Genomic DNA, 24,560 nt, shown 5'->3' on the forward strand with positions numbered 1-24,560 from the left:
TGGATACCCTCTAACACGACATACATGGCCAAAATCAGGAGCACCGTGACACATGCTACTGGGTTTGATGGAAGAGGCGGCACTGGGAGAGAAACCTGCAAAGTATTCCGAGAGGTAACCGAGTAGGCTCCGCACCAGTCACGCGACAGCGAGAGATGCACGTTCGCAACCATTTTGTCATATAATCACAAATCTGAGAGCACTTCCTCTGTGACTTAATAACGAAAGAAATAACAGTGCGATGATCAGAAAACATTATTGCATGAGTGCACTTTGAGTTCTCATTTGCATGCATGTGGCTTGTTATTTAAAAGCTCAATCAAGCTGAAAATAGTCAGCTTTGAGTTCAGACAGAGCACGTTTAGGAAAACAAGCCTTGGCATTTTGAAGACATCGGTTCGACTCTAAAGTTCAGGGAGGAAATGTTTGCTGGATGCTTCAAAGATCAAAGGTCAATGCACAGGTCTGTAATAAACACTGACAAACCCCATAATAGGCCGAGCGCGTGCACTCATTTATGACCTACAAATAGTTAAATCCAAACCCATCTATTCTGAGAGTATATCGTTTTTATTGTAATATTCATTCTACCTGTATCACTTGGGTTTTCTTCGCCAATGCCACTTAACAGTCATCTTTCGGAACCACGTAGGTAGGGTCCACAGACAGAAACAAGATTCTGAACTGTGTAAATCATTGTTGCTCTTCTCTACGCTGCATCTGATTATTGATGCACAATCAGAACAATGTAAAACAATCCAAACGTTAAATGAACAAAGGAAATCACGTCACCATTTTTCAATACGAAATCAGTGCTAAGTAAAAGAAGCAGCTGAACTGCAAAGAGGCTTTCGGGCTCCTTTGTGGGAAGGGTCCGGCCCCATAAAAGAACCAGGCAAAGTACAAGAGGCGTCAGAGGCACAGCCCTAGTCCAGGGTCCCTGGTTCTACGTTAGTGTCAGAGGGGCCAGACGCCAGTGTTGTGATGGCACCAATGCACGCCACTTTGGGCTTTTTTACTACCAAAGAGGGGATACATGAGCCATTTTGCTTGCTTCCATTAGGGTCTAGGGCACCCTTAAAAACACTAATGCAAGGTGGGCCAGAGTTCTGAAACAGGGAGGGTACATGGCCCAACAGTTTTGAGGAACTAGGTGGCCGTAGGAGGGAAGCTTGGGGTGCCATCATCATTAGTGCAGCAGGGTTGGCGGTAAATAGGCCAAGGAGTGTAACAGGCCCAACCGACTCCACTGAAACTAGCCTTTTGCTAACCCATGACACCCTTGATGTGCCAGTGACCTCCTCAAATGCAGGCATTAACAATACAATGTTCAAGACAGAAGCCAGAGGAAGATGCCGAACTTAGAGGTGGCAGTGCATAGTAGCTGATGGAGTGAACTTTGCCTCCCAGTGGCTGGATGTGCTGAATGAACCAGAAGCCCTTCAAGGCAATACGTCAGTTGACTCAATACCCAACCCCCCACTGATCTGTCCCTCCAATTATCAACAACCTATACCTCCTTCTAATAACAGTGTAATGGAAAAGAACAGCTTAGTGAACGAGTAGGACGCAGTGTCAGCGTAAAAGTCCATTTTATTAGACCAGAACTGCGTAATCTGTACATAACAGTAACATAAACAGAATAATAACAACAAACCCCCACTCACACTCCCCTCTCATTCGTTTCACTCGTTCCACTTCATCACAAAGCCCTAGAAGCTCCATACCATGCTTTATTCCTGCCCCTCAATCACTTGTCATCCAGCCCACTCCTTGCGTCCTGCCATTCATGCTTCTATCCGCCCTACGAACTCCCCCCCAAGGGATGGGTGTGCCCGCTCTTGACCCCCCTGTCCCTTCAAGTCCCGCCCCTGTAGGGCGGTTCACTGCCCCACCCCCGCTCCAGGTCCGCCAGTCCGCTCCACACACGCCAGCAGTCACTCCCTGCGACACCAGATAGCCTCATTCCACAACTTGCTCACCACATCTCTCATCTCCATCATGTAATACGCATTGCCCAGCTGGGACAAGTGCACCCCGTCGTCCCTGAAAACTAAAGGTTCCTCCAGTCGGATCCCGCCATGTGCAATAACTTTAATGTCTTTGTCGCCACAGTAAAGTCTCATTGCCCTATTGAGCTTCCTTCGTGCCTTTTCGATTGCCCCATGCTTCATAGCCCCTCTCCACGCTTTCCTGGGGAACAACTCTGTCCAGGCAATGCAGGTCCCTGCAAGCCTCGCTTTCAACACATCCAGGTCCCGTTGCATAAGTTGTAAAAGTGCCAATCCGGACAGCTGCACCAGGTCATTTTCCCCCAGATGTATGATCAACAAATCAGGACATCCCCTCTGTGGGATCATCTTCGCGAGCCAGGGCAGTAGTGCCCCCCATCGCATGCCACTTTTGCCCCACCATTGTACCTCGTGCAAGTGTCCTTTCAGTCCCAGGTTACGGCCGAAAACCTGCTGCTCCGCATATTTGGATGCCCAATGCACGAAGGAGTGCCCAACAATCCATGTCACCATCTTACCGCCCGGTCCACCCACGCAACCTACGAAGAAAAAGATGTTAGAACAAGAACAACAACATGAATCAACCAACATCCTGCCTGGGACCACCCTACTTCCTCACATACCTCTCGCAACAGCGTGACTTCCATCGCCCAAGTCTCCTAATCCTAGCCCAGGACCAACCCAACCTGGCCGCCGCCGTCGCAGCCCCAATTCGGAAAGAGTGGGTCCCGAAACCAGACGCATCCATGCCCAACCGTCGCAAAGCCTTGCGCAACACAGCCAACAACTGGCCCGCCGTCATTCTCGCGCCAGACGCATGACAAAAAATCTCCCCACACACCACACTCACCGTCCCCAGGAAAGTACGCCATTCCAACACAGGGCAAACCGCCCCTCCTGTCTCATTCAGCCATACCCATTTGCCCCTGCCCAACTGATCAGTCTTGGAGCACCGCAGCCAAATACCCAAGCGCCCCCATCCACCCGAATCTCCTCAAACAGCCTGCCAGCCCTTCTCCTCGTACCCAACAGCTCAGACACCCTAAATGCCCCTAAAAACATCCACACCATACACAAGCGGAAAAGGCCAACGTCAACCAGGTCGTAACAACATTCCGGCAACACCCCAACCAGCCGGACCAACAACTCAAAAGTTACAGCTTCCCTCAGCCTGCCCCCCCCCCCCCACTCCCCTGCTCCCTGCCCCAACCCCGCAACATCCTGCTCAAGATCACATCCTTGGTTGGGTCAAACCCAGAAACAGAACACAGTAGAACGATATCCCTGCCAATTTACCAGAAATTGTAGCCGCAGTCAAACCCCGATCCATACAATCCAACACATAGCCTCTCAGCCCTTGTTCCACTGCCGACTCCACACCCACGGCGCCATTCAACGTCCAGCCCATGAAAGCACTAAATTCAGACCATGCCAAACGATATGTCCTCCTTGTGGTCTCTGCCAGTGAACCTTCCACCAGTCCAATCATCCTCACTCCCCCAAGGCCGGCAGCTCGGTCTTGCATGTATCCGCTCCCGGTGCCAGGTGTCGAAACCGCTGCCACTGCGAACGAGACAAAGCATTCGCAATCTCATTATTCGCTCCAGGGACATGCTTAGCCCGAAACACCAGATTCAACCGTAGACAAGCCAACATGAATCTCCGCAACAGCCGCAACACTCTCAGGTCCCTTGCCCTCTGATGGTTCACCAGCTCCACCACCGTCATATTGTCCGCATGGAAGAGCACCGACCTGTTACGAAATTCCTCCCCCCACACCTCCAGCGCCACCAGCAAAGGGAAGAATTCCAAAAAGCAATGCTCCTCCCTTGTTTAATCCAGGAGGCCGGCCAGCTCTCCGCACGCCACCTGCCGTCCCAGAAAACACCAAACCCCGCTGACCCAGCCGCGTCAGAGTAAATTTGGCATTGCCGACCGCCCTCTCCTCGTCAAAGTCCAGAGACACACCGTTGGAGTCTTGCAAGAAAGTAATCCATGTCAAGTCCGCCCTCACTCCCATAGAAATCCTGACTCTGTGATGTGGAAGCACTGCCCCCGACATGGCCATGCCGAGCCGCCTGCAGAACGTCCGCCCTGCCCGCACTACCCTACACGCAAAGTTAAGGAAACCCAGAAGTTTTTGCACTGCCCGCAAAGGAATCCGCTTCTCCCCCACCGCCCAGTCCAGACATGCCAGGATCTCCGCCACTTTGGCCCCAGGGAGGTGCGCCAGCCACTGCACAGAGTCCAGTTCGATCCCCAGGAAGGTGAGGCAACAGCTGGGCCCAGCCGTCTTCTCAGGCGCCAGAGGCACCCCAAACTGAAAAGCCATCTCCTGGAATCGCGACAGGGCCCTGCCGCAATCCCCGGTATCCGACCTCCCCAGGAAGAGGAAATCATCCAAGTAGTGAGTGACCTCACGGCAGCCACTAACTCGCACCATGACCCACTGCAGAAAAGTGCTGAATAGCTCGAAAAGATCGCAGGAGATGGCGCACCCCATGGGCAAAACCTTGTCCACTTAGATGGCCCCCCCAAACTGCATGCCTAAGAGCGCAAAATCCGCCGGGTGAATAGGCAGTAAACGGAAAGCAGACTTGATGTCATATTTCGCCAATTCCGCTCCCGTCCCACATACCCTCACCAGACGGATCGCATCATCCACCGACGCATAGAGCACTCTAGAATCTTCCTCCGCAGTAAAGTCGTTCACTGACTGGCCCTCCGGCCATGACAGATGGTGTATCATCCTGAACTCCCCCTCTTTCTTCTTCGGCACCACCCCCAATGGGGAGATGATCAGATCCCTCAAAGGCCAGTCAGTAAACGGGCCAGCCACCCTGCCTTCTTCCACCGCCTTCTTCAACTTTGCAGACACTACACTCGGCAGCTCTTTGGCCGATCTGAAATTGTCGGCCCACCGGCGCTCCCTGGGACCTTCGTAGCCCACTCTAAAACCCTCAGTGAAACCCCAGAAAAGCTGCGCCGCCGCCTCCTGATCCGGGTAGCACGAGAGCCACGGGGCCATTGCCTCCACCCTAACCGGTGTAGGCGCCCGTTGGTCCAGGGTTGCCCCGCCCTCTGGCGTTCCTCCATTGCTCCGAGGGTGTGGTGAGCGTGAGGCACTGAGTAAGGGCATGTTTCCCGCCGCATTTCGAACATTCGTGCTTGAACTTACAGGGATACCGGGAACAATACCCCTTATTGTAGCTCCAACAGGCCCCAGTGGAATAACCCCCAGGCTTGGACTGCTGCCCCGAGACAATGGTGTTGGGCACTGTTCCTCCACCCGCCCCACTTTGGGCGGGACACGGCGGAAAAGACCGATAACCAACCGGTAGGCCACTGGCCGTGTGTGTGGACGCAGTGGAGTGCGAAGACGCCATCCACTGAACCCAGAGTTCCTGATCCACCTCCCCCCAACTCTTTTCGGGATTTGCACTGACCCTGGCTCTAAACTCCTCATCATAGATCAGCCAAGCAAAACCCCCGAACTGCATCTTGGTCTTGCGAATGATGTCCATGTATTTGAAAAGCGCAATCGCCCTGTCCAAATACTTCTGGCAGTAAACACTGGCATAAATCAAGAATGCTGACGTCCAATTCTCCATCGTCACCGGCACCCGAGGGCGCCGTGTCAGCTCCCACTCCTCCTCTTTGGACCCCTCCTTTGCCTGCACCTCCCTATGTAGCAATTTAAAGACATCCACAAACTCATGCTTCCAGATCCGTTCCTTGAGTTTCTCCGAGAGATGCGAGCCCAACGGCATAGCCAGCCCCATATATGGCAGCTTCTTAGGCACCTTCACTCCCTTCTCCTCCTTACCCTCCCCTTTGTCCGTCTGCACCCCCAAAGTCACTGACTTACCGTCCACCTTCTTACCATCCTCGGGTGGACCGCCCGATGGCTTCTCCGCCTCCCGCACCGAACCATCACCCACTCCTACCGACCTACAAGTCCTCTTCCGCCCCTCCCTCCCCGGGGAACATCCTCCCAGGCCGACCACCAGGCTCCCTCACCTGTGAGTGCCGAGCTCAGCTCCCGGGGCCGTCCTCTTGACGCTGTCACCTGGACCGCCGCCGTCTCGGCCTTGGTCTTCGTCGACGCCGGGGCCTGCAAAACACCAAGGTCGCCGTTGTCCGCTGCGCCCCCTAAGCCTTCCAAGTCATCCCGCACCTCCCCGTCTTCCAGCTCATCACTCTCCGCACCATAATCCAACTCAATCACCGGTTCCAGATCCACACGCACATTGTCCACCTCCTTCACAGCCCTCTTCACACCTTTCTGTACACCACCCCGCACACGCACGCCAGTCTCCACACATGCCGCCGGAGCCCAAGCCCTCAGTGGAGGGACAGCTGCCGCGGACTGCCCTACTGCTTCTGTCCTGCGTCTTGGAGCCGTCTTGCGCCCTGCCAGGCACCCCCGGGCTCTGCCGACAGCCGCCGGCTTGGATCCCCTCCCACCCCTCAGGTCGCTCCAACCTGAGCGGGCCCCAGCACCATCGGGCCTCAAAGCCGTCCTGGCCGTCCCTACTCCTGCCATGCCCCCCTGGGAGGGGTGGTCCTGCCCCGACTTCCTGGCCCTGACTCTCCTTAGCTCTTCCTCCAGCTCCGCTTCCCTTTCCTCCTCAGAGGTCGGGGTGGGAGGGCCCTCAACCTCATGGCCCCACACAGCACCCACTCTGGCCTTGGTCTGTTCGGCCCACCGAACCTCCTGTATCTGAGCCAAGATCCTCTCACCCCTGGCCCTGTCCTCAGAGGAAGTGGCGCCCCAAATCTGGGGGGGGCGGGGGCGGGCAGTAGCCGTAGAATTCAGCCCCCGGGGGGAAGAAACCCACCTGAGGCAACCCCGGGACCCAACCAGGCCCCCCTCCCACGGGAACCAGGGCGGATGGCTCACCCCGGCCCCCCAGGTCCCCCACCACCGCCTGCCTCGCCGGGGCAGGGGTGCCTGCCCTGGAGCTAGTGGACAGGTCGATGGGGGCCTCCTCATTCTGCCCCTCGTCCACCCTCACAGTGTCCCCAGACCCGCCCGATCCAAGGGTGGTGGGGGAAGGCTGCCCGCCCAACTCGATATCCACAGTCCCACCAGGGGCCCCCTCCAAAGACAATGAGGGCCCAACAAGGCTGTCCCCCGGCCCCTCCCCCTGCACAGCACCGGCTCTGCCCCAGGAGCTGAGGCGTGGCAGGCACGGCCCTCACAGCAGCCCCCGTGGCCCCAGGTAGAAACGCGATCGGAGGGAAGGCCCGGGGGGCAGGCTCTTGCGCTTCCCGCCCCTCGCCGGGTCTCTGTGCGCTCCGCCCCCCCCCTCCGATCGCTGCCAAGTCCCTGCGCGTCGGGCTCGTCGTCCAAACAGGCCACGACCGCAGCCTTCACTCCTGCAGAAGCAGCGCGAGTGCCCCTGTTGGCCCCCACCCACGCCTGCCCTAAGACACCTGGCTGGATGAGATCCTCCCGCCCGGCCCGCGCAAGCAGCAACAAGGCCTCACGGACCTCCTTGGCAGACACGCCTGACATCGTGCCAAATGTCACGCTTTCGGCGTTAGCAAAGAAACAGCTGTAGTGCAAAAAGCCCCCGCCGCTAATCAAAAGAACTAGGAACCCTCGGACTACACTAAACTGCTGAAAAAACTAATGCTAAACTAACCTCCCTTTTTTGCTCCCTCCCGATGGTGCCAGGCGCAGGAAGAGGAAGTTCCCTTCCTCCCCTGCGCCTAAATACCCACCCCCTAACTCCTCCCCTTCCCCTACCTGGCCTATCGTGCGCGAACGACCCCGGGAGAAGACTAGTCTGCGACTGTGCTTCCCCCGGGGCCCGGCAGCCGCCACGTCATCAACAGAATAGTAAGATTTTGAGATTCATTCATGAATCTCTGTCTCCCCAGGAGAACGTAGAAGCAGGGAACCTGGACTAGGGCTGTGCCTCTGACGCCTCTTGTACTTTGTCTGGTTCTTTTAGGGGCCGGACCCTTCCCACAAAGGAGCCCGTAAGCGCCTTTGCAGTTCAGCTGCTTCTTTTACTTAGCACTGATTTCGTATTGAAAAATGGTGACGTGATTTCCTTTGTTCATTTAACGTTTAGATTGTTTTACATTGTTCAGATTGTACATCAATAATCAGATTCAAGGAGGAGGAGCTTCGCGGGCAACCAAGATGGCCGCGTAAGCTCGGAGCTCCGAAGACCCTCCGATCCTCCGTATTGATCCTGTTAGCTATCCTGTCCCACGGCGGTGGGAATCAGTTGCGGTGCTGATGCTGATGCGGCGCCCGTTCTCAGATTGAAGATCCGAGCTTCCTGTGCCGAGTTGCACCGTCGGGAAGCCTGGTGACGACGACGCCATAACGGCCTGGCATTGTTGGGACGGCGGCGGAGCTCCTGTGCGGTGGCATTTCGAGTGGAGACGAACTGTTCTGCTAAGGCCCGGCGACCATACTGCTCCTACTGGAGGCTCGACGTCCCCTGGGGACGGTGGAGATGTTTGGTGACTTCGACCGTGTGGGGGTGGTGTTGTTGGCCTGACCCCTTCTCGGATCGTACGATCCCCGTCGCCCATCATGGCGGGCAGAGGAGACCCAGACAAAGGGAAGCCTCCGAGGGTCAGCAGGAAACCCTCCCTCTCGCAGCCCACCATCCCTGAACGATTTTCTCTCTCCAAAGGTTCGCCAGGTGCATCGGGCCGTACCAAAGACCCGCATCGGGACGTGTCCCCGGAAGATACTGAACCCACCCTCCGGGACGTGATGGGAGCCATTGCGGGCATGAAGGCCGAAATGCACAAACAGCATGAAGTGATGTCCCACAAGGTTGATACCCTCACGATCGAGCTCAACCTCATCAGGGCCGACCTCGGGAAGACGAATGACAGGGTCAAGTCACTCGACATCAAGACGTCGAGTCTGACTACTGATATGTCTGATGTGCAGACCGAGGTTCGGGACTTGAAGGGCGCTAATTTGATGCTTGCCCGCCGGCTTGATGATTTTGAGGGACGGGCACGGCACCAGAATGTCCGCATTACAGGTGTACCGGAGGGTGCAGAGGAGGACGCTGCCAATTTGTTTGTGGAGGAACTGGTGGTGAAGCTCTTGGCGCCCGGAGGCTTGAGTAAGTTCTTCTCGGTGTAGAGAGCTCATAGACTGCCTGGTGGCCAACCGAAGTCGGGTGCGTCCCCGCGCCCTATCATTGCCAGACTGTTTAACTACAGAGACCGAGACTCGATCCTACAAGCGTCGAGAAGTGGCGGTCCGTTAAGATTTCAGAATGCTGACGTGAATTTCTTCCCCGACTTCACTCAGGCTGTACAGAAGCGCCGGCAAAGTTTCATGGGAGTCAAACGGAGACTGAGAGAGATGGGGCTGAAATACTCCATGCTCTATCCAGCGAAACTTCGAATAGAACATGGCGCCCGGACGCTGTTTTTTGACTTGCCGGATGCTGCTGGAGACTGGCTGGACACTTTGCCTCAGCGTCGGACTACTCCTGAGGATCTGTCGGAAGAGGCGTCGGGCGGTCCAGGTTCCCAGGAATAAACTTTACCACGTTGGTCTTCTTTCTGCGGAGGGCTCTGCAGATGCCATCATTCACTGACTTTTGTTTTCTTTTTCTATTTCTCCTGTTTTCTCAACTTTGGAGGGTAACGGGGGTGATAGGATGTCTCCTCTCTCCTCTGGGGGCTTTTTGTAGGTTAGTTAATACGGGGCGACAGGCACACTGCTAGTTGGGGGGGCTTTTCTTTTAGTCTAATGCAGGGGTGCAGGGTGGGGGGTGGTTGGTTTGTGTGATTTTCTTTTGCTTTTCCTTTCTTTCCTTTCTCATGGCGAGGCTATTACTGTTTTGATTACAACGCCGCGGTGGCTGCTTTCTTGGGGGGGATGGTTGGGACGGGGCATCTTTGATGATGGGGGGTAAGACTTTAAATGTGCTTAGTTGGAACGTGAATGGGTTGGGGGATCGTATTAAACGTGGTGTTGTGTTACAAATGTTTAAACGTTGTGTGCCCGATGTTATCCTCCTGCAAGAGACTCATCTCGTTGGCAATACTTGCCAGGCTCTGAACAGAAAGGGGTTCAAAATGGTGGCCCATTCCGGGTTCTCCTCGGGATCCCGGGGGGTTGGGATAATGGTGCGCATGTCTCTTCCCCTGGAGGTGGAGTCCACAGTGGTTGATGATAGGGGCCGCTATGTTGCTGCGGTGAGCAGATGGGAGGGACGCACCCTGGTTTTGGTTTCTGTTTATGTCCCCCCGGGTTTGCAGACGACTACCTTTCAAGATCTTGGAGGCGCCATTTTGGGCCTTCCGGAGGGTTTGTTAAAACTGGGTGGGGATTTTAACTCTGTGGTTTCGGGCACCCTTGACCGTTTTCCGTCCAGAGATCTGCGCTGTGCACAATCATGGCTCCCGGACTTCATGAGCACTATGGCCCTTATCGACTGTTGGTGGCTTTTACACCCCGCTCAACGGCAGTACACTTTCCACTCGGGAGCTCACGGCAGCCTTTCTAGAATTGATTACATTTTGACTCCGGCGGTTCAGGCATCTACCATCTCTGGGGCTCGCCTTATGGCCAGAGGTATATCGGATCACTCTCCAGTTTGGGTATCCTTTGACTTTGGTATCGCGGCGGCGACCAGGGCGGCGCCGGTCAATCCTTGGTACTTCCACAACCCCAGGACTCGAGTCCTCCTTGCTAAAGCTATCGACCTATACTTCACTGAGAACACAGGTACGGTAACGTCGGCCCTTTCCCTCTGGGAGGCCTTTAAGACTGTCCTGAGAGGAGAGGCCTTCTCCTTGATAGCCGAGGTGCGCAGACGGAGGGATGAGGACATGGTGCGGTTGGAGTCGGATATTTCAGGTTTGAACTCCCAGCTGGCGTTGGGACCGACACCCGAACTGTTACACGCTCTCTCCCTGAAGCAGTCGGAGTATAGAGCCACTGCCACTGATGCTGCAAAGGCGATGGGCAGGGAAAAGCAAGGGAGGATTTACAATGCCGGGGACAAGGCGGGCAAGCTCCTTGCCTGGTTAGATAAGAAAGAGTTGGCTTCCCGTGTGGTACCTGAGATTTTGGGCGACGATGGACTGGTTGTTACCGACCCCAATGCTATCGCTTCGGCTTTTGCCGATTATTTTGCGACGGTTTACACATCAGTCTCCGCCCTGACTGAATCGGACTAGGCCTCCTTTTTGGAGGGGGTTGAGCTCCCTTGCCTGTCGGATACCGAGCGTGATGACATGGACCGGGACATTACGGCGGATGAGGTAGCGTTAGCAATACGGTCCCTGCGCTCCGGTAAAGCTCCCGGTCCCAATGGTCTCCCGGTGGAGCTGTACAAGATCAAAGCAGACACTATCGCGGTGCCCCTGAGGAGTATGTTCTTGGAAGCCCGAGAGGTTGGTGAACTCCCACTGGATCAACGCCTGGCCACCATTGTGGTCATCCATAAGGAGGGGAAGCCTAGAGACCTTTGTAGGTCATATCGCCCTATTTCTTTGCTGAATGCCGAGCCCAAAATCCTGGCTAAGTTACTGGCCAATCGGCTCGTGGGTGTGATTGCAGACTTGGTCCATCCAGACCAGTCGGGTTTCATACCTCACCGCAATACTGCCCTTAATCTTAGAAGGCTTCACGCTGTCATGGCGCGGGCGCACATGCTCCGCGAGCCAACTGTCCTGGCCTCCCTGGACGCGACAATGGCGTTTGATTCTCTTGAATGGAACTACCTCTGGGCGGTGCTGTCTAAGTTCGGGTTTGGCCCTGACTTCATCAGTTGGGTCCGGCTTCTCTACTCCTCCCCGTTGGCTAACGTAACGGTCAATGGCCGCATGTCTGCTTCCTTTGCCTTGCGCAGGGGTACTAGACAGGGCTGTCCATTATCACCGCTCCTTTTTGCCCTTGTGCTGGAGCCGCTTGCTGCCTGGATCCGCACTCACCCTGATATTTGTGGGATCAGGTAGTCACCGGGATTTGAAGATCGCGTCTCGCTGTACGCGGACGATATTCTGCTTTACCTTACCTCCCCCTGTCGGTCTTTGATTGTGGTGTTCGATGCACTGGGTACCTTTGGTGGATACTCGGGCCTGGTTATCAACTGGTCCAAGTCCTACCTCTATGTGCTTCGTGGAGACACTCCACGTCTCCCTAGGGGCTGTGCGATACAGGTCTCGCAGCAGGGCTTCAGGTACCTGGGCATCTATATCTCAACGGATGCCCGGGCACGTTACGCTAACAACTTGCTCCCTCCTCTAGCGCGCCTTCGGCGTGACGTGGAGTGTTGGAAAAGATTGCCGCTGTCCCTGTTGGGCCGAGCGGCATTGTTCAAAATGATGTCCCTGCCGAGATTTTTGTATGCGCTTCAAAACACGCAGGACCCAGTCCCTTCCAAATACTTCAGGGAGATTGAAGGTTTGCAGCATACCCTTTTGTGGGAAGGAAGGCCGCGCATTGCCGTAGTTAAGTTGACCATCCCGTGGTACGACGGCGGTATTGCCCTGCCCGATGTACGCCGGTACTACTGGGCCTCCCAATTGGCGGCTCTTAATCATGGCTTTTACGGACCGGCGGTAAGTCCAGGGTACGCCATGGATCGTTGGCTCATGAACGACGGGATGTACTACAGAGCGTTGTACTCTAGATCTCTGGACCAAAAATTGACTGGTCCCACCAGGACCATGGTTCATTTATGGAGGGCTGTTACGAAGGCACTGGGGTGGAAAGGTAGGCTCACCATGGCTACTCCCCTTTACGACTCTGACGTACTGGGGAGGCTGTGGCACTCAAAAGGGTTTGATCGGTGGGATCTCATCGGCATTTCCAAAGTGGCGGATGTGATGGCCAGAGGGGAAATTAAATCGTTTGATGCTCTACAGGCTGAATTCCAACTGGGGGCCACGGAATACTTTAGATATGCGCAGTTGAGGCATGCCCTTACGTCCACCCTGCCTGTCGGTGAAAAAGTTCCCGAGTCATCCCCGCTGGAGGACAGGGTGCTGGACGGCCATATGCCGGAGAGCGCCATCTCACTGACCTACAAAAAACTAATCAATGTTCGGACGGACCTGCTGGTGAAAGTGCGAGATCAGTGGATGAATGATGGGATTGAGATGGATGATGAGGACTGGCAGTCTGCGGTATCCTCCCCCAAGGAAGTAGCAATTTCAGCCAGGTTGCGCTTGGTCCAGCTGAAAGTGCTTCACAGGGTGTATGTCACCGGCCCCAGGCTGATTCATATGGGGCTTTCCCAGGATGGCCTTTGTAGGAGAGGATGTCTTCAAAATGCCAAGGCTTGTTTTCCTATACGTGTTCTGTCTGAACTCAAAGCTAACTATTTTCAGCTTGATTGAGCTTCTAATTAACAAGCCACATGCATGCAAATGAGAATTCAAAGTGCACTCATGCAATAATGTTTTCTGATCATAGCACTGTTATTTCTTACATTTTTAAGTCACAGAGGAAGTGCTCTCAGATTTGTGATTATATGACAAAATGGATGCGAAACTGCTTCTCTTGCGGTCGCGTGACTGGTGCGGAGCCTACTGGGTTACCTCTTTAAATACTTTGCAGTTTTCTGTCGCAGTGCTGCCTCTTCCATCAAACCAAGTTGCATGTGTCACGGCGCTCCTGATTTTGGCCCTGTGTGTCGTGTTAGAGGGTATCCAGGCTCTTGGGTAGGTGTGTAGGTGTGAGGTCCTTGTGGTGCTTATGTGGAGAACTAGGTCTTCAGCTTCTTGCAGACCTCAAGAAGTGAGGAGGTAGCTCCAATGTGTGTAGGCTTGTGGATGTGGCTGGAGCCAATAAAGGAAGTGGGTGGAGTCACTGGAGGTTGTTGGCGGAGCCGTGGAAGTGGGTGTGGCCTATTAAATAAATTTGAGCACCTGCACTTCATATTTTACAAATTAAGCACTGGTGGAAGATCGTATAAAATAGATCCCTCTTTTACTCTGGTGTTCCATCGGGTGTAATGTTCAGACCCCCTTCAGGTGAGATGTAATTGAGGATTGCTTGGCATGCTCCATGCGATCTTCAATACCATGTCTTAAATATATCCAGGCAAATCTCTCTAGCTTAGGAAGACCTGGCCTCAGGAGGATACGCTGTGACTAAAAGACAACTTTCAGACAAAGCAGGACAGGGATAGGGAGCCGGCTATGTCTATCTTGGTTAGCATTAGAAGCTATGCAAAAATTCAAACATGATTGACTCGTATTTGGAGAGATCACTCCTTACCAGAGTTCGTCTGGGCTTGTCCAATCGAAACGGTGTTTCCCACTTGGTTGCTATGACGTCACTAATATCAGCTGCTGTCCTTGTGATGAAACATCTGATCAAACACTGTTACACTTTGTTCTCTTCTGCAAATTTTATAAATAATTGTCCAAGGGCCTACTCATTCCAGCGATCGAAGGAAAACATAAAAAAAACTGTAGAGCTGCCTCCATTTATTTACAGTCTTTACCTACACAGGAAATAATGTGTTAGGATAGGCCTGTTTTTAAAATCGGCTGTTAAACTTCGTAGTTCAATGATGTTTTAATATAATTTTATTTAATCTTATGCAATCCCTACTCTTTATACATTTTGATATGAATTGTGTCTTATTTCACGAATGGTGGTTTTAAATTATTCTGCTTTGAATATGAATGCTGTTTTAAATGTATTATGCCCTGTGATTGTTTTGTATGTGCCTATATGGTCATTTTTTTGGCCGAAATAAAGAAATTGATTAATTGATTGATTGATTGATTGATTGAATGAATGGCTATTGAACCTTACTTGACAATGACAATGATAAGTTTATTGTGAAATTACCTAAAATCAGTATAAGTGAGATAAAAAAAAATATCACAGTACAGACAAACACAGTGATAAAAATCCTTTAAAAAAAAAAAAATTCCTGTGTGGGAACACATTTTGCAAGCACGGTAAAAATATACGAAACTTATAAAAGTGCAAGCAATCTTGCTGTTCTGTATATTATTCCATATCTTTAAACAATCATTGAAAGGTAGTAATGTGTGGCGAGTATGGCGACTCGCTGTCATTCATCGGATATTACCATCTGAGATGCCACCGGCCCATGCCATAAATGTGCAAAGGGCGAAGACATAGGTTGTAGGACTTGTAAAATACAGCCTGTATGTAAAAACTAGCAGCCCTACCCGACGTTGTCCGGGAGCAATTAGGCTTCAGGGCCCCCGCCCGCCCCGACGTTGTCCGTGGATCCCCCGGAGCCTTCCTCCATATAGTGCAGTATTATACCTCTATGTTTACTTTGTACGCTTTTGTAACCTGCACACGTAACTTTTTCCTCCTGTAATGCACCGTTTGGCTCACTTTTTTAATGCTCCGTTTGCTTCCTCTTGCTACCTGCACACGTCACTTTTTCCTCCTATACCTCTATGTTTACTTTCTACGTTTTTGTAACCTGCACACGTAACTTTTTCCTCCTAAATGCACCGTTTGGCTCACTTTTTTAATGCTCCGTTTGCTTCCTCTTGCTACCTGCACACGTCACTTTTTCCTCCTATACCTCTATGTTTACTTTCTACGCTTTTGTAACCTGCACACGTAACTTTTTCCTCCTGTAATGCACCGTTTGGCTCACTTTTGTAATGCTCCGTTTGCTTCCTCTTGCTCACGATGTACGCTTTTGTAACCTGCACACGTAACTTTTTCCTCCTGTAATGCACCGTTTGGCTCACTTTTGTAATGCTCCGTTTGCTTCCTCTTGCTCCCGATTTTCATTTTTGCTTCATTTTTCCGCCGCTCACCGCTCCTAAATAAATAAATAAATAACCTACCTCATCCGCCGCTCACCGCTCCTCCCCGCCTGTCCGCCGCTCCTCACCGCCTGTCCGCCGCTCCTCACCGCTCCTCACGTCGGGCACGCATGTCGCGGCCGGCGCTTCTTCCAAGTGACTACTTTTTTTTGGGGGGGAAATTTTTTAAATAACGTATATTTATTACGTTTAGATAGCCTATGTCCATCTGCACACCCTGACGATTACAACGATGTATCGGGTGTGTGGATTGGTGCTGTGGTTCCTGAGTTTACCCGCCTCAAAGGTTCAAAGTTCTTCCTTTATAATAGTAGTATAGATAAGCCATGGGTGTATAAGAGCATCTCAGGATCATGCTAGACATGTTCACACATGCCATAAAGCTAAATTGCAAAGTACACCTTACATATGGGATTCCAAATGTGTGTTTGTCCGTAATTTTTTACAAAACCAGTTTCAACTACCTTTAAAAGTAAGGCAGAAGATTGTTATTAGTTTATTTTGTAATGCATAATATAAACTAGCTATATCTGCTCATGTGCTTTGTTATTTCACTACAAAATCAAATCTATATCTATCTATACTACTATTATAAAGAGAGAGCCCAAACCTTTGAGGCGGGTAAGCTCAGGAACTACAGCACCAATCACAACACCCAATACAGCATTGGAAAGGACAGTTGCAGCAGATGGACATAGGCTATACAGCATTCCACCATATACATTAGGGGGGGGGAGAACTTTAGGGGAAAAGTAGTCAGTTGGGGGCATGATCGGCATCTGCATACAGCGATATGGGCGCGGCGTTCGGCGTGAAGGGTGTCTGCATACTGCGATGGGCGCGGCATTCGGATTATAACGCTTGCGAGAGGCGTACTAGCGTTTCAAGAGTGGGCGGGTTATGCGATGGTGTGTGGGCGCAGCGTATAACGCTTGCGAGAGGCGTACTAGAGTTCCAAGAGTGGTCGGGTTATGCGATGGCGTGTGGGCGTGGCATATAACTCTGGCGAGAGGCGTGCTAGCGTTTCAAGAGTGGGCAGGTTATGCAATGGCGTGTGGGAGCGGCGTATAACGCTTGCGAGAGGCGTACTAGCATTCCAAGAGTGGGCAGGTTATGCGATGGCGTGTGGGCGCAGCGTTCTGTAACAGATTATAACGCTTGCAAGAGGCGTACTAGCGTTACAATACCAGTGGGCGTTGCATTTACTATTGTTGGGGGCGTTGGCCGTTGGCGCGATGTGGGGCCTCTAAGTGGCGTCAGGTGGAGCACACAAACACCTTCGCTGATGGAGCCGACACCTTCATAAATTGCATTAAACACACGGCCTCGGAGTGCACGCATTCATCTGCGGGTGCTCAGGCGGGTGCAGAGGCGAGTCAGTGTCACAGCGGCGCGAACACACATTACATGGACTGCTGATTTGGGTGCGATGTGGGGCCTCTAAGTGGGGTCACATGGAGAAAATAAACACCTTCGTGGCTGGAGCTTAGACCTTCCAATATTGCATCAAACACACGGCCTCGTAGTGCACACATTCATGTTACCGTCTATGCACACCTCAACTGGACAGGTAAAGAACAGCGTCCCATATTTGCTAAACGAGGAGTGTTATTTATCAGACTAAAACAAGAAATGTTGTATACCGTGACGTTTTACAATAAATTAGCATTGCCTATTCCAAACATTGCACACATTCTATTTCATCCACAGACAACGTCGGGACGGGCTGCTGGTTGATTAATAAAAAGATGTAAGCCATAAAAGCGAGACAGTCTTGTGTTGTATCTAAACGTTTTTAAACTTCTTTTTTTTATAGTATCCTCAATAATATTTAATTGTACAGTTATAATATTGTTTGCAGTACATCGCTTACAGAGCGTCCTGACATTTATAATGTCGGCAACTTTGCCCTACTCAGTTTCCACACCATCCAATTAGTATGTAATTAGTATGAAGTCAAACGGGAAACAGGAAATGTGCATTAGCAATGATCCCAATAGAGCATTTTCCCGCACACAAACGTCATCCACGGTGGTCTGTTAGTCAGGAGATATATTCATTTAGTTATCATTTCTCCCCACCCTGCAAGATCTTCCATCACTATGCCACCTTTCCTTGAGGCTTTCCTTAAAAGTCATTTTTCCCTTCTGACCCAATTCAGCCTCTTGATATTTAATCTTAGCGCTAATACTGTCATTTCAATAGCAGTTCCCCAGATCATCCCCAGTCCTGAAGAGACCCCCTTATGCTACAAATAGGGTCGAAACGCCGTAGACCCTTCTACAGATGGACCATTTGTTTTCTAGAACACTATGTGAACCTTCCTTAGTGTTTCTGTACTTTCAAAGACCAAGAAAGTGTGTTGCTGTCTGAGAAAATCAATACACCTGTACCACATGCACTGTTTTCACAACTTTTTCTTGGTTATGGTATGTCACTTGGAGTAATGCACATTTTACAGTGATGCTTTAATTCTGTTTATTTAACTGCATTTTTAACACAATAAATTGGACTTCATTGTTTGAAAGAAATAAGGACATGCTGGATTTCTCTATATTCTAACTTGACAGTGATGCAGCTTTTTTACTGTGATCTGCATATATGAGTTCCATGTGAAAACCTGTTTAAACTTTGCCCTAAAACAGTAACATATTGTTTACAATATAAAGGAGCGTCGCCCCACTGCTTTCAAGCAGTGCAAGAAACAAAAACATAAAATTATATTTTTTTTGTGCTGCTTTGTCGGTGGGCGGGGCTGCTCCGCACTCAAAGCAGCGCATGGGATGAGTGGTTTGCCCACTCCTAAGTGCGCAGTGACTGTTTGGTTGGTCCTCTCAGGCAGCCGCGGCCCGTGCAGGTAAGAGCCGAAAAAAGAGGGAAAATTAAATAATTGTCCTCATCATCGTCTGTCGAAACCCCTCCTCCCCCCCACCAGGCCCCATCGCCCCACCGCTCTTACCTGCACGGGCCACTGCTGCTCTTGGGACACTCAAACCAGTCATGCGCCCTTTCCCAGTTCTCCATGCAAACTGCATTACAGCCTGCATGGAGAAAATGTCCACCCCTCCAGCCCCTGGCTGAGCACCGTGTTACGGCGTTCAGAACAATCACAATGCTGCATTGCAGTGTTTTGATTGGTTTTGGGGAGGGAGCCTGGCTGCCTGCTTCCTGGTCCTGAAGTCGGAGGCAGGAGAGCAGGAGCAAAAATGCGGGACCCGGTGGTTAGGTATGTTACTTTTGTTTGCTATGCCCCCTCCTGTAATCGTGCAAACCCCCTGCGCAATCCCCCCCGCCCCCACCGCCCCCTACTCAAGAGCCATGCCGGCCACCGCTGATAAACACATTTAGAATTTGGGACAGTGTAACTATCAGTGTGTCAGGGACCTGACCATAGACGGTAAGAACTAGCCCTGTTATATTCCATATAGGTACTATGATATGGGCCCGGGTAAACGTGTTACCCTTCACCTATATTCTATCCCTACATTACACTTCCAGCCTCCCGATGCCCGGTACGGCTTGTCCTGCCCTGTATGACATCTAAAAAATGTTTTCTCCATAGGGAACAATGTCACCATGTTGCAAATGTATAGAGAATCAGCGAGAAAGTTATATATTCTACAGAATACATTCAGTTCGATTCTGTGTTCCCATTGATCTTCAGCTAAAAATAGAAAATGACTCAAAATGGAATGCCAAACAAACTGTGAAAACTCACATGCTACTTTTTGAAGGAGATATGGGGCATATTACCAAGCAATAGCGATAATTATCGCTATTGCTTGGTTAGAGACAAAAATTTACCGAAGAGCTGCGGCGATTTTTACCGCAAATAAACCTTGGTATTACCAAGGTTTATCGCAAATGCGATAAAAATCGCCGCAATGCATGAATATCGCTGAAAAGTCAGCGATATTCATGCATTACCGAGCTAATGCTCTTAGCCATGTTATCCACCTCCCATAGGATAACATGGCTAAGAACTGCTCAGGGCAGGTGTTAGCTTTTGGAGATATTCGCGCTTAGCGCGAATATCTCCAAAAGTTGGTAATAGGAGATAGCCATGTTAGCGACTGTTTTCAGTCGCTAACATCTTGGCACGCCCAATTTGCATGTCATTAGTGATAAATATCACTGACATGCAAAGTGGGGCCCAAGATGGTCGCTATCTCCTACTAGCTGTCACTAACTGGTGTTAGCGACAGCTAGGTAATAGGGAGATAATTTTATCTCCGCTTTCTTGGCTTTTAAAGCCAAAAAAGCGGAGATAAACCCCCTTGATAATATGCCCCTATGTTTTTTTGAGCGTCGAGGTTGTTTTCCTTGTGGTTTCACTTAACAGCGGAAACGATATGTTAAACTAGGAGGTGGTGACAATCCTCAACTGCTGTGACTTTCAATCTTAACCCAACGATCAGCGTAAATTACTTTTTCTAACAATGCCGATCCATTTGCAAAGTAGAGAACTAGTGACTGAGGTTTACTTCTTTTTATGTGTCTATGTCCTACGTGCTCTTCAGAGGGGTCACAGAGAGCAATATATATTGAAAACGAGTTTTACGATTGCAGTACACAATACAATTCCACGCCATAAAATACATTTTAAAAACGCATATTGACTTCTTCCTGCAAATGGGAAAAAACAAATGTCTGTGTCAAAGGTGATCGTCATTTTAAAAGCATACAGGGCCACATCAGTCAATGCAGCAAATATCTTGGAACCCTGCTGTTTACAAGCGAAGATGAAAAGGCACACAGTAAACATTGTTTTAGTTGAAATATATTATGTAAGTGTGAGCAGTAGTTTTGACAGAAGAATGGTAGCTGTTTTGTTTTCAACATGATTAATGGTACACAAAAATAATCGATTTACAATTATGCCTACGCATGAAACGAAAAACAAACATTATCGAACTAATAGGTCTGACTTTAATGACATAACGCTGGTAAACAAAGACATGAACAAATGATGCTTGTTATGTCAGAGCATTAAAGCCAGACCGATTTGCTTTGCCAGTGTTTATTTTATCTCAATTGATATGTTATGAAAGCAGTTAGTACCATTGGCCACTAGAGGGACACATTGCACATGAAATGACAGTTTCTTTTATAGCCAACGATACAGCATTATTTTAGTTTTGATACACATAGAAAAATTAGCATTTGCAATGCAACAGGTCTCGCATTTATGAGTTTGAGCTATTGACATTGCAAATGACATGCCTTTTTTTTTTTTTTTTTTTTAACATAAATAAAAGGCATTGTCATTTGCACTGTCAATAGCTTAAACTCGCATAAATGCGAGACATATTGTTAAGAAAATGCTTGTTCTCTATTGAGGGTCAAACTCTGCGGATGAGGAATAATATGCGCTGGGGCCCCAAAGTGCCACTGGTGCCAGAGAGGGGTGGGGGCAGAGAGCAGCGAGGAAAGGAAGCAGAAACCTAGGGCAGCGGGAAGGTGAATGTGACAGGAAGTGCTGGAGGCGAAGGGACAGTGCACAGTGAACCCCGAGGGTATAAAGGGTAGAGACAGAGTGCCGCGGGGCAGAGAGGAGAGCTGGAAGAGAACCCAAGGATAGAACAGGCACGGAGTACAGGGGAAGGCAGACAAGATAGGGACAGTGAGCAGAGGCAGAGAGCACATGAGGGACAGTGCACAATGAACCCTGAGGGTATAACGAGTAGAGGCAGAGAGCCGTGGGGCAGAGAGGAGAGCTGGAAGAGACCCCAAGGGTAGAACAGGCACGGAGGACAGTGGGAGGGCAGACAGGACAGGGACAGTGAGCAGAAAGAGAAGAAGCAAGAGGGTCCGAGGAAAGAATAAACAAGGAGAACACGGAGAAGCGGGCAGTGAGCAGAGGGCAGAGATTGAAGGAGACAGATGGCGCAAGGGTGAATGTAACAGTAGGCAAGTAGCAGAGGGCGCTCAAAAGATAAAGCGTACTAGCACCAACCACAGAATAGGCCAGACCTATTCCACAAAAAGAACTGGAATTTAGTCCCATTCAGAGGCCCTTCCACCAGACTCCATGTGGTGATTGTTTGGGCCACCTGCACCTTTTCTATCTTTGCTCACCAGCCTCTTGTAATCCCAGCTCCAACTACCCCCTGGAAAAATGTATTTGATTGACCGGTACACTGTCCCTCTGCCCTGGTAGTCTTTCTGCTGTAGATGTGTGATAGTCCTAAACATGTGAATGGGTAAGCCTCAGACAGATGTCTGTTATAATGCTCTACACTGCATGCCTTGGGATGTACGTTGTTACAAGGCATGCTTTTACCACGCATGCCTTTACAACGCAGGTTTTTCAACGCAAGTCGTTACAACGACTTGCATCGGGGGGTGCTGGATAGTGAATAGTTTAATTTACTATTCCAACTCCAGTCCCCGTGGATAGTAGGGAAGGTGTTGGATAGTAAATTAAACTATTACCTATCATAGAGCGCCCTCAGTGCAAGTCGTTGTAATGACTTGCGTTGAAAAATCTGCGTTGTAAAGGGACTGTGTGGTAAAAGTTGCGTTGTAAAGGATGTTTCCCCATGCGTTGTATTTCCAGGTCGTATTAGGCTGCACACCATACTATGCAGGAGGTCTTTAAGAATTTTGCTGGAGGTTAAAATGTGCTCGTGTTGTTAGGCTGCTCTATTGGAAGGTACTTTTACAAGTTGTTAGAATGGATGTTGATGTGTTGGAGGTGTCTCCATGTGGTAGGGATCTTTGGAGTTCGTAAATTAGGTTTGTGGTTTGGTGGTGTTAGTCTGCAAGTCATGCACAATGCCTTGAGAGGCTGTGGTTGTAGCTGCACACGCTGGGTGTATTTACACTATCACAATGGCACGTTGTGAGTGGCGTCAAATATTGTGACGGTCCAGCCAACAACATGGGAGTCGCGCAGAATGCTCACACTGCAGGCCAGTGCGAAAGACAACATGACTGGCCAGGAAGTCAAATGTAAAAGCCACTCATCACCCCCACCTTGACAATTAATCTTGTAATTTACATTCCTCCCAGGTCTAAGCTTGACTGGCTCATCCGGTCAAAGATTTGGTTTTGCTTTCTGACACTTGTAGCCCTGTTTCTGCTGGTTTAAAATTCAGCACTGCACATTCCAGAATGCAAAGCAACCTGGGATGGAAGAGTCTCTCACGGATTCACCTGCAAGACTTAACACAAGACTCCTGGAAAGGGCCCAAGTAAATCCCACCACTATGACAACTACAAATCTAAGACAGCAGCAAAGGCTGTTTCTTTATTTACTTTCTGTAGGCCGGCGATTGTCAACTGCAAAGCCATTGCTTCAAAAGGTGAATGTATAGCTTATTTTATGTACCCACTGCAAAGACCTGCGTATATTTTGCAGGGCTGGCAGTCTGCTATTATGCCATACATAAGTGGAAAATAACAACCACTGCTATCAGGAGCACGGAGCGGCAACAGAGTTTGGTACTCAATGCAAGTTTGTCTGAACACAACAGACACGACTGACAGGGAATCCCCGTCCCGGGGCCAGGCCAGAGAGGATAGACACGATCGGTTACAGAGGTAATACGGGGCGTGGCTGAATAGTCTACTGTTAATAGTCTGTGTGCGTGCGTTAGTGTAAGTGGTACAATACAGACAAATAATTGCTGGTTTGGAACGTCCAATAAGGGCAGAGAGACCCCACGCGGTCTCTTCCAATGCCGTCAGTACCAGCTCTTTCACTGTATCTCTCCCTTTAATCCCCTATAGTCGCATTTATCATTGTTAAAATGCTGCCAGCAAGCATAGGTTTCTCAGTTGTGAGCACTTCAAGCAGCCTAGTTAAACATTGCTGAGGGAAGAAGCAAAGGACAAACACAGATATATTATAGGGCTGGAGAGTTTTTTGGGTAGGGGGAAGGGCAGCAAGGCAACTGCCCGGCAGCCAATTCTCCCACTCTGTAAGCAGGACACATTAACAGGAAAGCTAACAGATTGCAGACAACCCTGCTTGCTACCGGTTTAGTCTCATACAGGAAATGTGAGCATAATGTCTGTTAACCCTTTTAAACATAACATTTTATGTATAACCTGTTTCAATAGCTTAAAACTTATTTAAGTATGGTAACATAGGATATAAAATGGACTGCAATTTTTATTTCATTATAACTGTATATTTTACATTAAAGATGTAGGTAAAAAGCAGTAAAACTGAATACTCACATACAACAAGCCCGCTAGATCCCAGCGAGGAGCGGGCGCCGTCAGAAAGCAGCGTCCCACGAGTGGTGCGCAGACAAGCCCACGAGTGGTGCGCACGCGACAAGGCTGCGAGGAGCGTGCGGGTCACAAAGCGTGCAATGGGAGCATGTGAGGAGACGCCATGCACGCGTACATGGCCTGTCCATGCGTGCGCATGGTTTGTATCCCTTCGCTACCAAAGGCCACAACAATAGAGGTTCGCCAAGGCGAAGCAGCGCATGCGCTACGTTCGCTAGGCAAGACCTAAAAAACGCAGGACTGCATGTGGAGACATTTTACACTGTTTAGGTCTTGCCTGGAGAAAGCAGCGCATGCGCTGCCCTCGCTATTGCAAGTACTTTTTGTAATTGATTCAGGCAGGACGTTCGTGCACGCATCTGCATAGACAAACATGGCTGCTCTTGCCATTTGTCCATTACAGACAGCATGCTCGTTTCCCAACGGAATGTGAACAGTCCGACGCCATCTTGCGGCATTTCGTTGCTATGACAACGAAAACTTCTTTTGTTGTCATAGCTTTCACTTTAAACACGGCAT

The 24,560-nt window shown here is 50.3% G+C and overlaps 1 protein-coding gene across 1 annotated transcript; it reads right to left on the reverse strand.

The window, feature by feature from the left end:
* Positions 1 to 1,937: 1,937 nt before the first annotated feature.
* Positions 1,938 to 2,884, reverse strand: LOC147715143 (uncharacterized). Its single transcript, XM_086919768.1, has 2 exons — positions 2,863 to 2,884; positions 1,938 to 2,551 (listed from the first exon to the last, which is right to left on the reverse strand). Exons 1-2 carry the CDS (start codon positions 2,882 to 2,884, stop codon positions 1,938 to 1,940), a joined length of 636 nt encoding a protein of 211 aa, XP_086775894.1.
* Between the last annotated feature and the right edge of the window lie 21,676 nt (positions 2,885 to 24,560).

The sequence above is a fragment of the Lissotriton vulgaris genome, chromosome 5, assembly GCF_964263255.1.
Source record: "Lissotriton vulgaris chromosome 5, aLisVul1.2, whole genome shotgun sequence".
Taxonomy (NCBI): domain Eukaryota; kingdom Metazoa; phylum Chordata; class Amphibia; order Caudata; family Salamandridae; genus Lissotriton; species Lissotriton vulgaris.

Coding starts and splice junctions, on each gene's coding strand:
- LOC147715143 (XM_086919768.1), bottom strand. CDS start 2,884: ATGGCGTACTTTCCTGGGGACG. Junction 2,552..2,862: donor GGCGTACTTTCCTGGGGACG/GTGAGTGTGGTG, acceptor TTTTCTTCGTAG/GTTGCGTGGGTGGACCGGGC.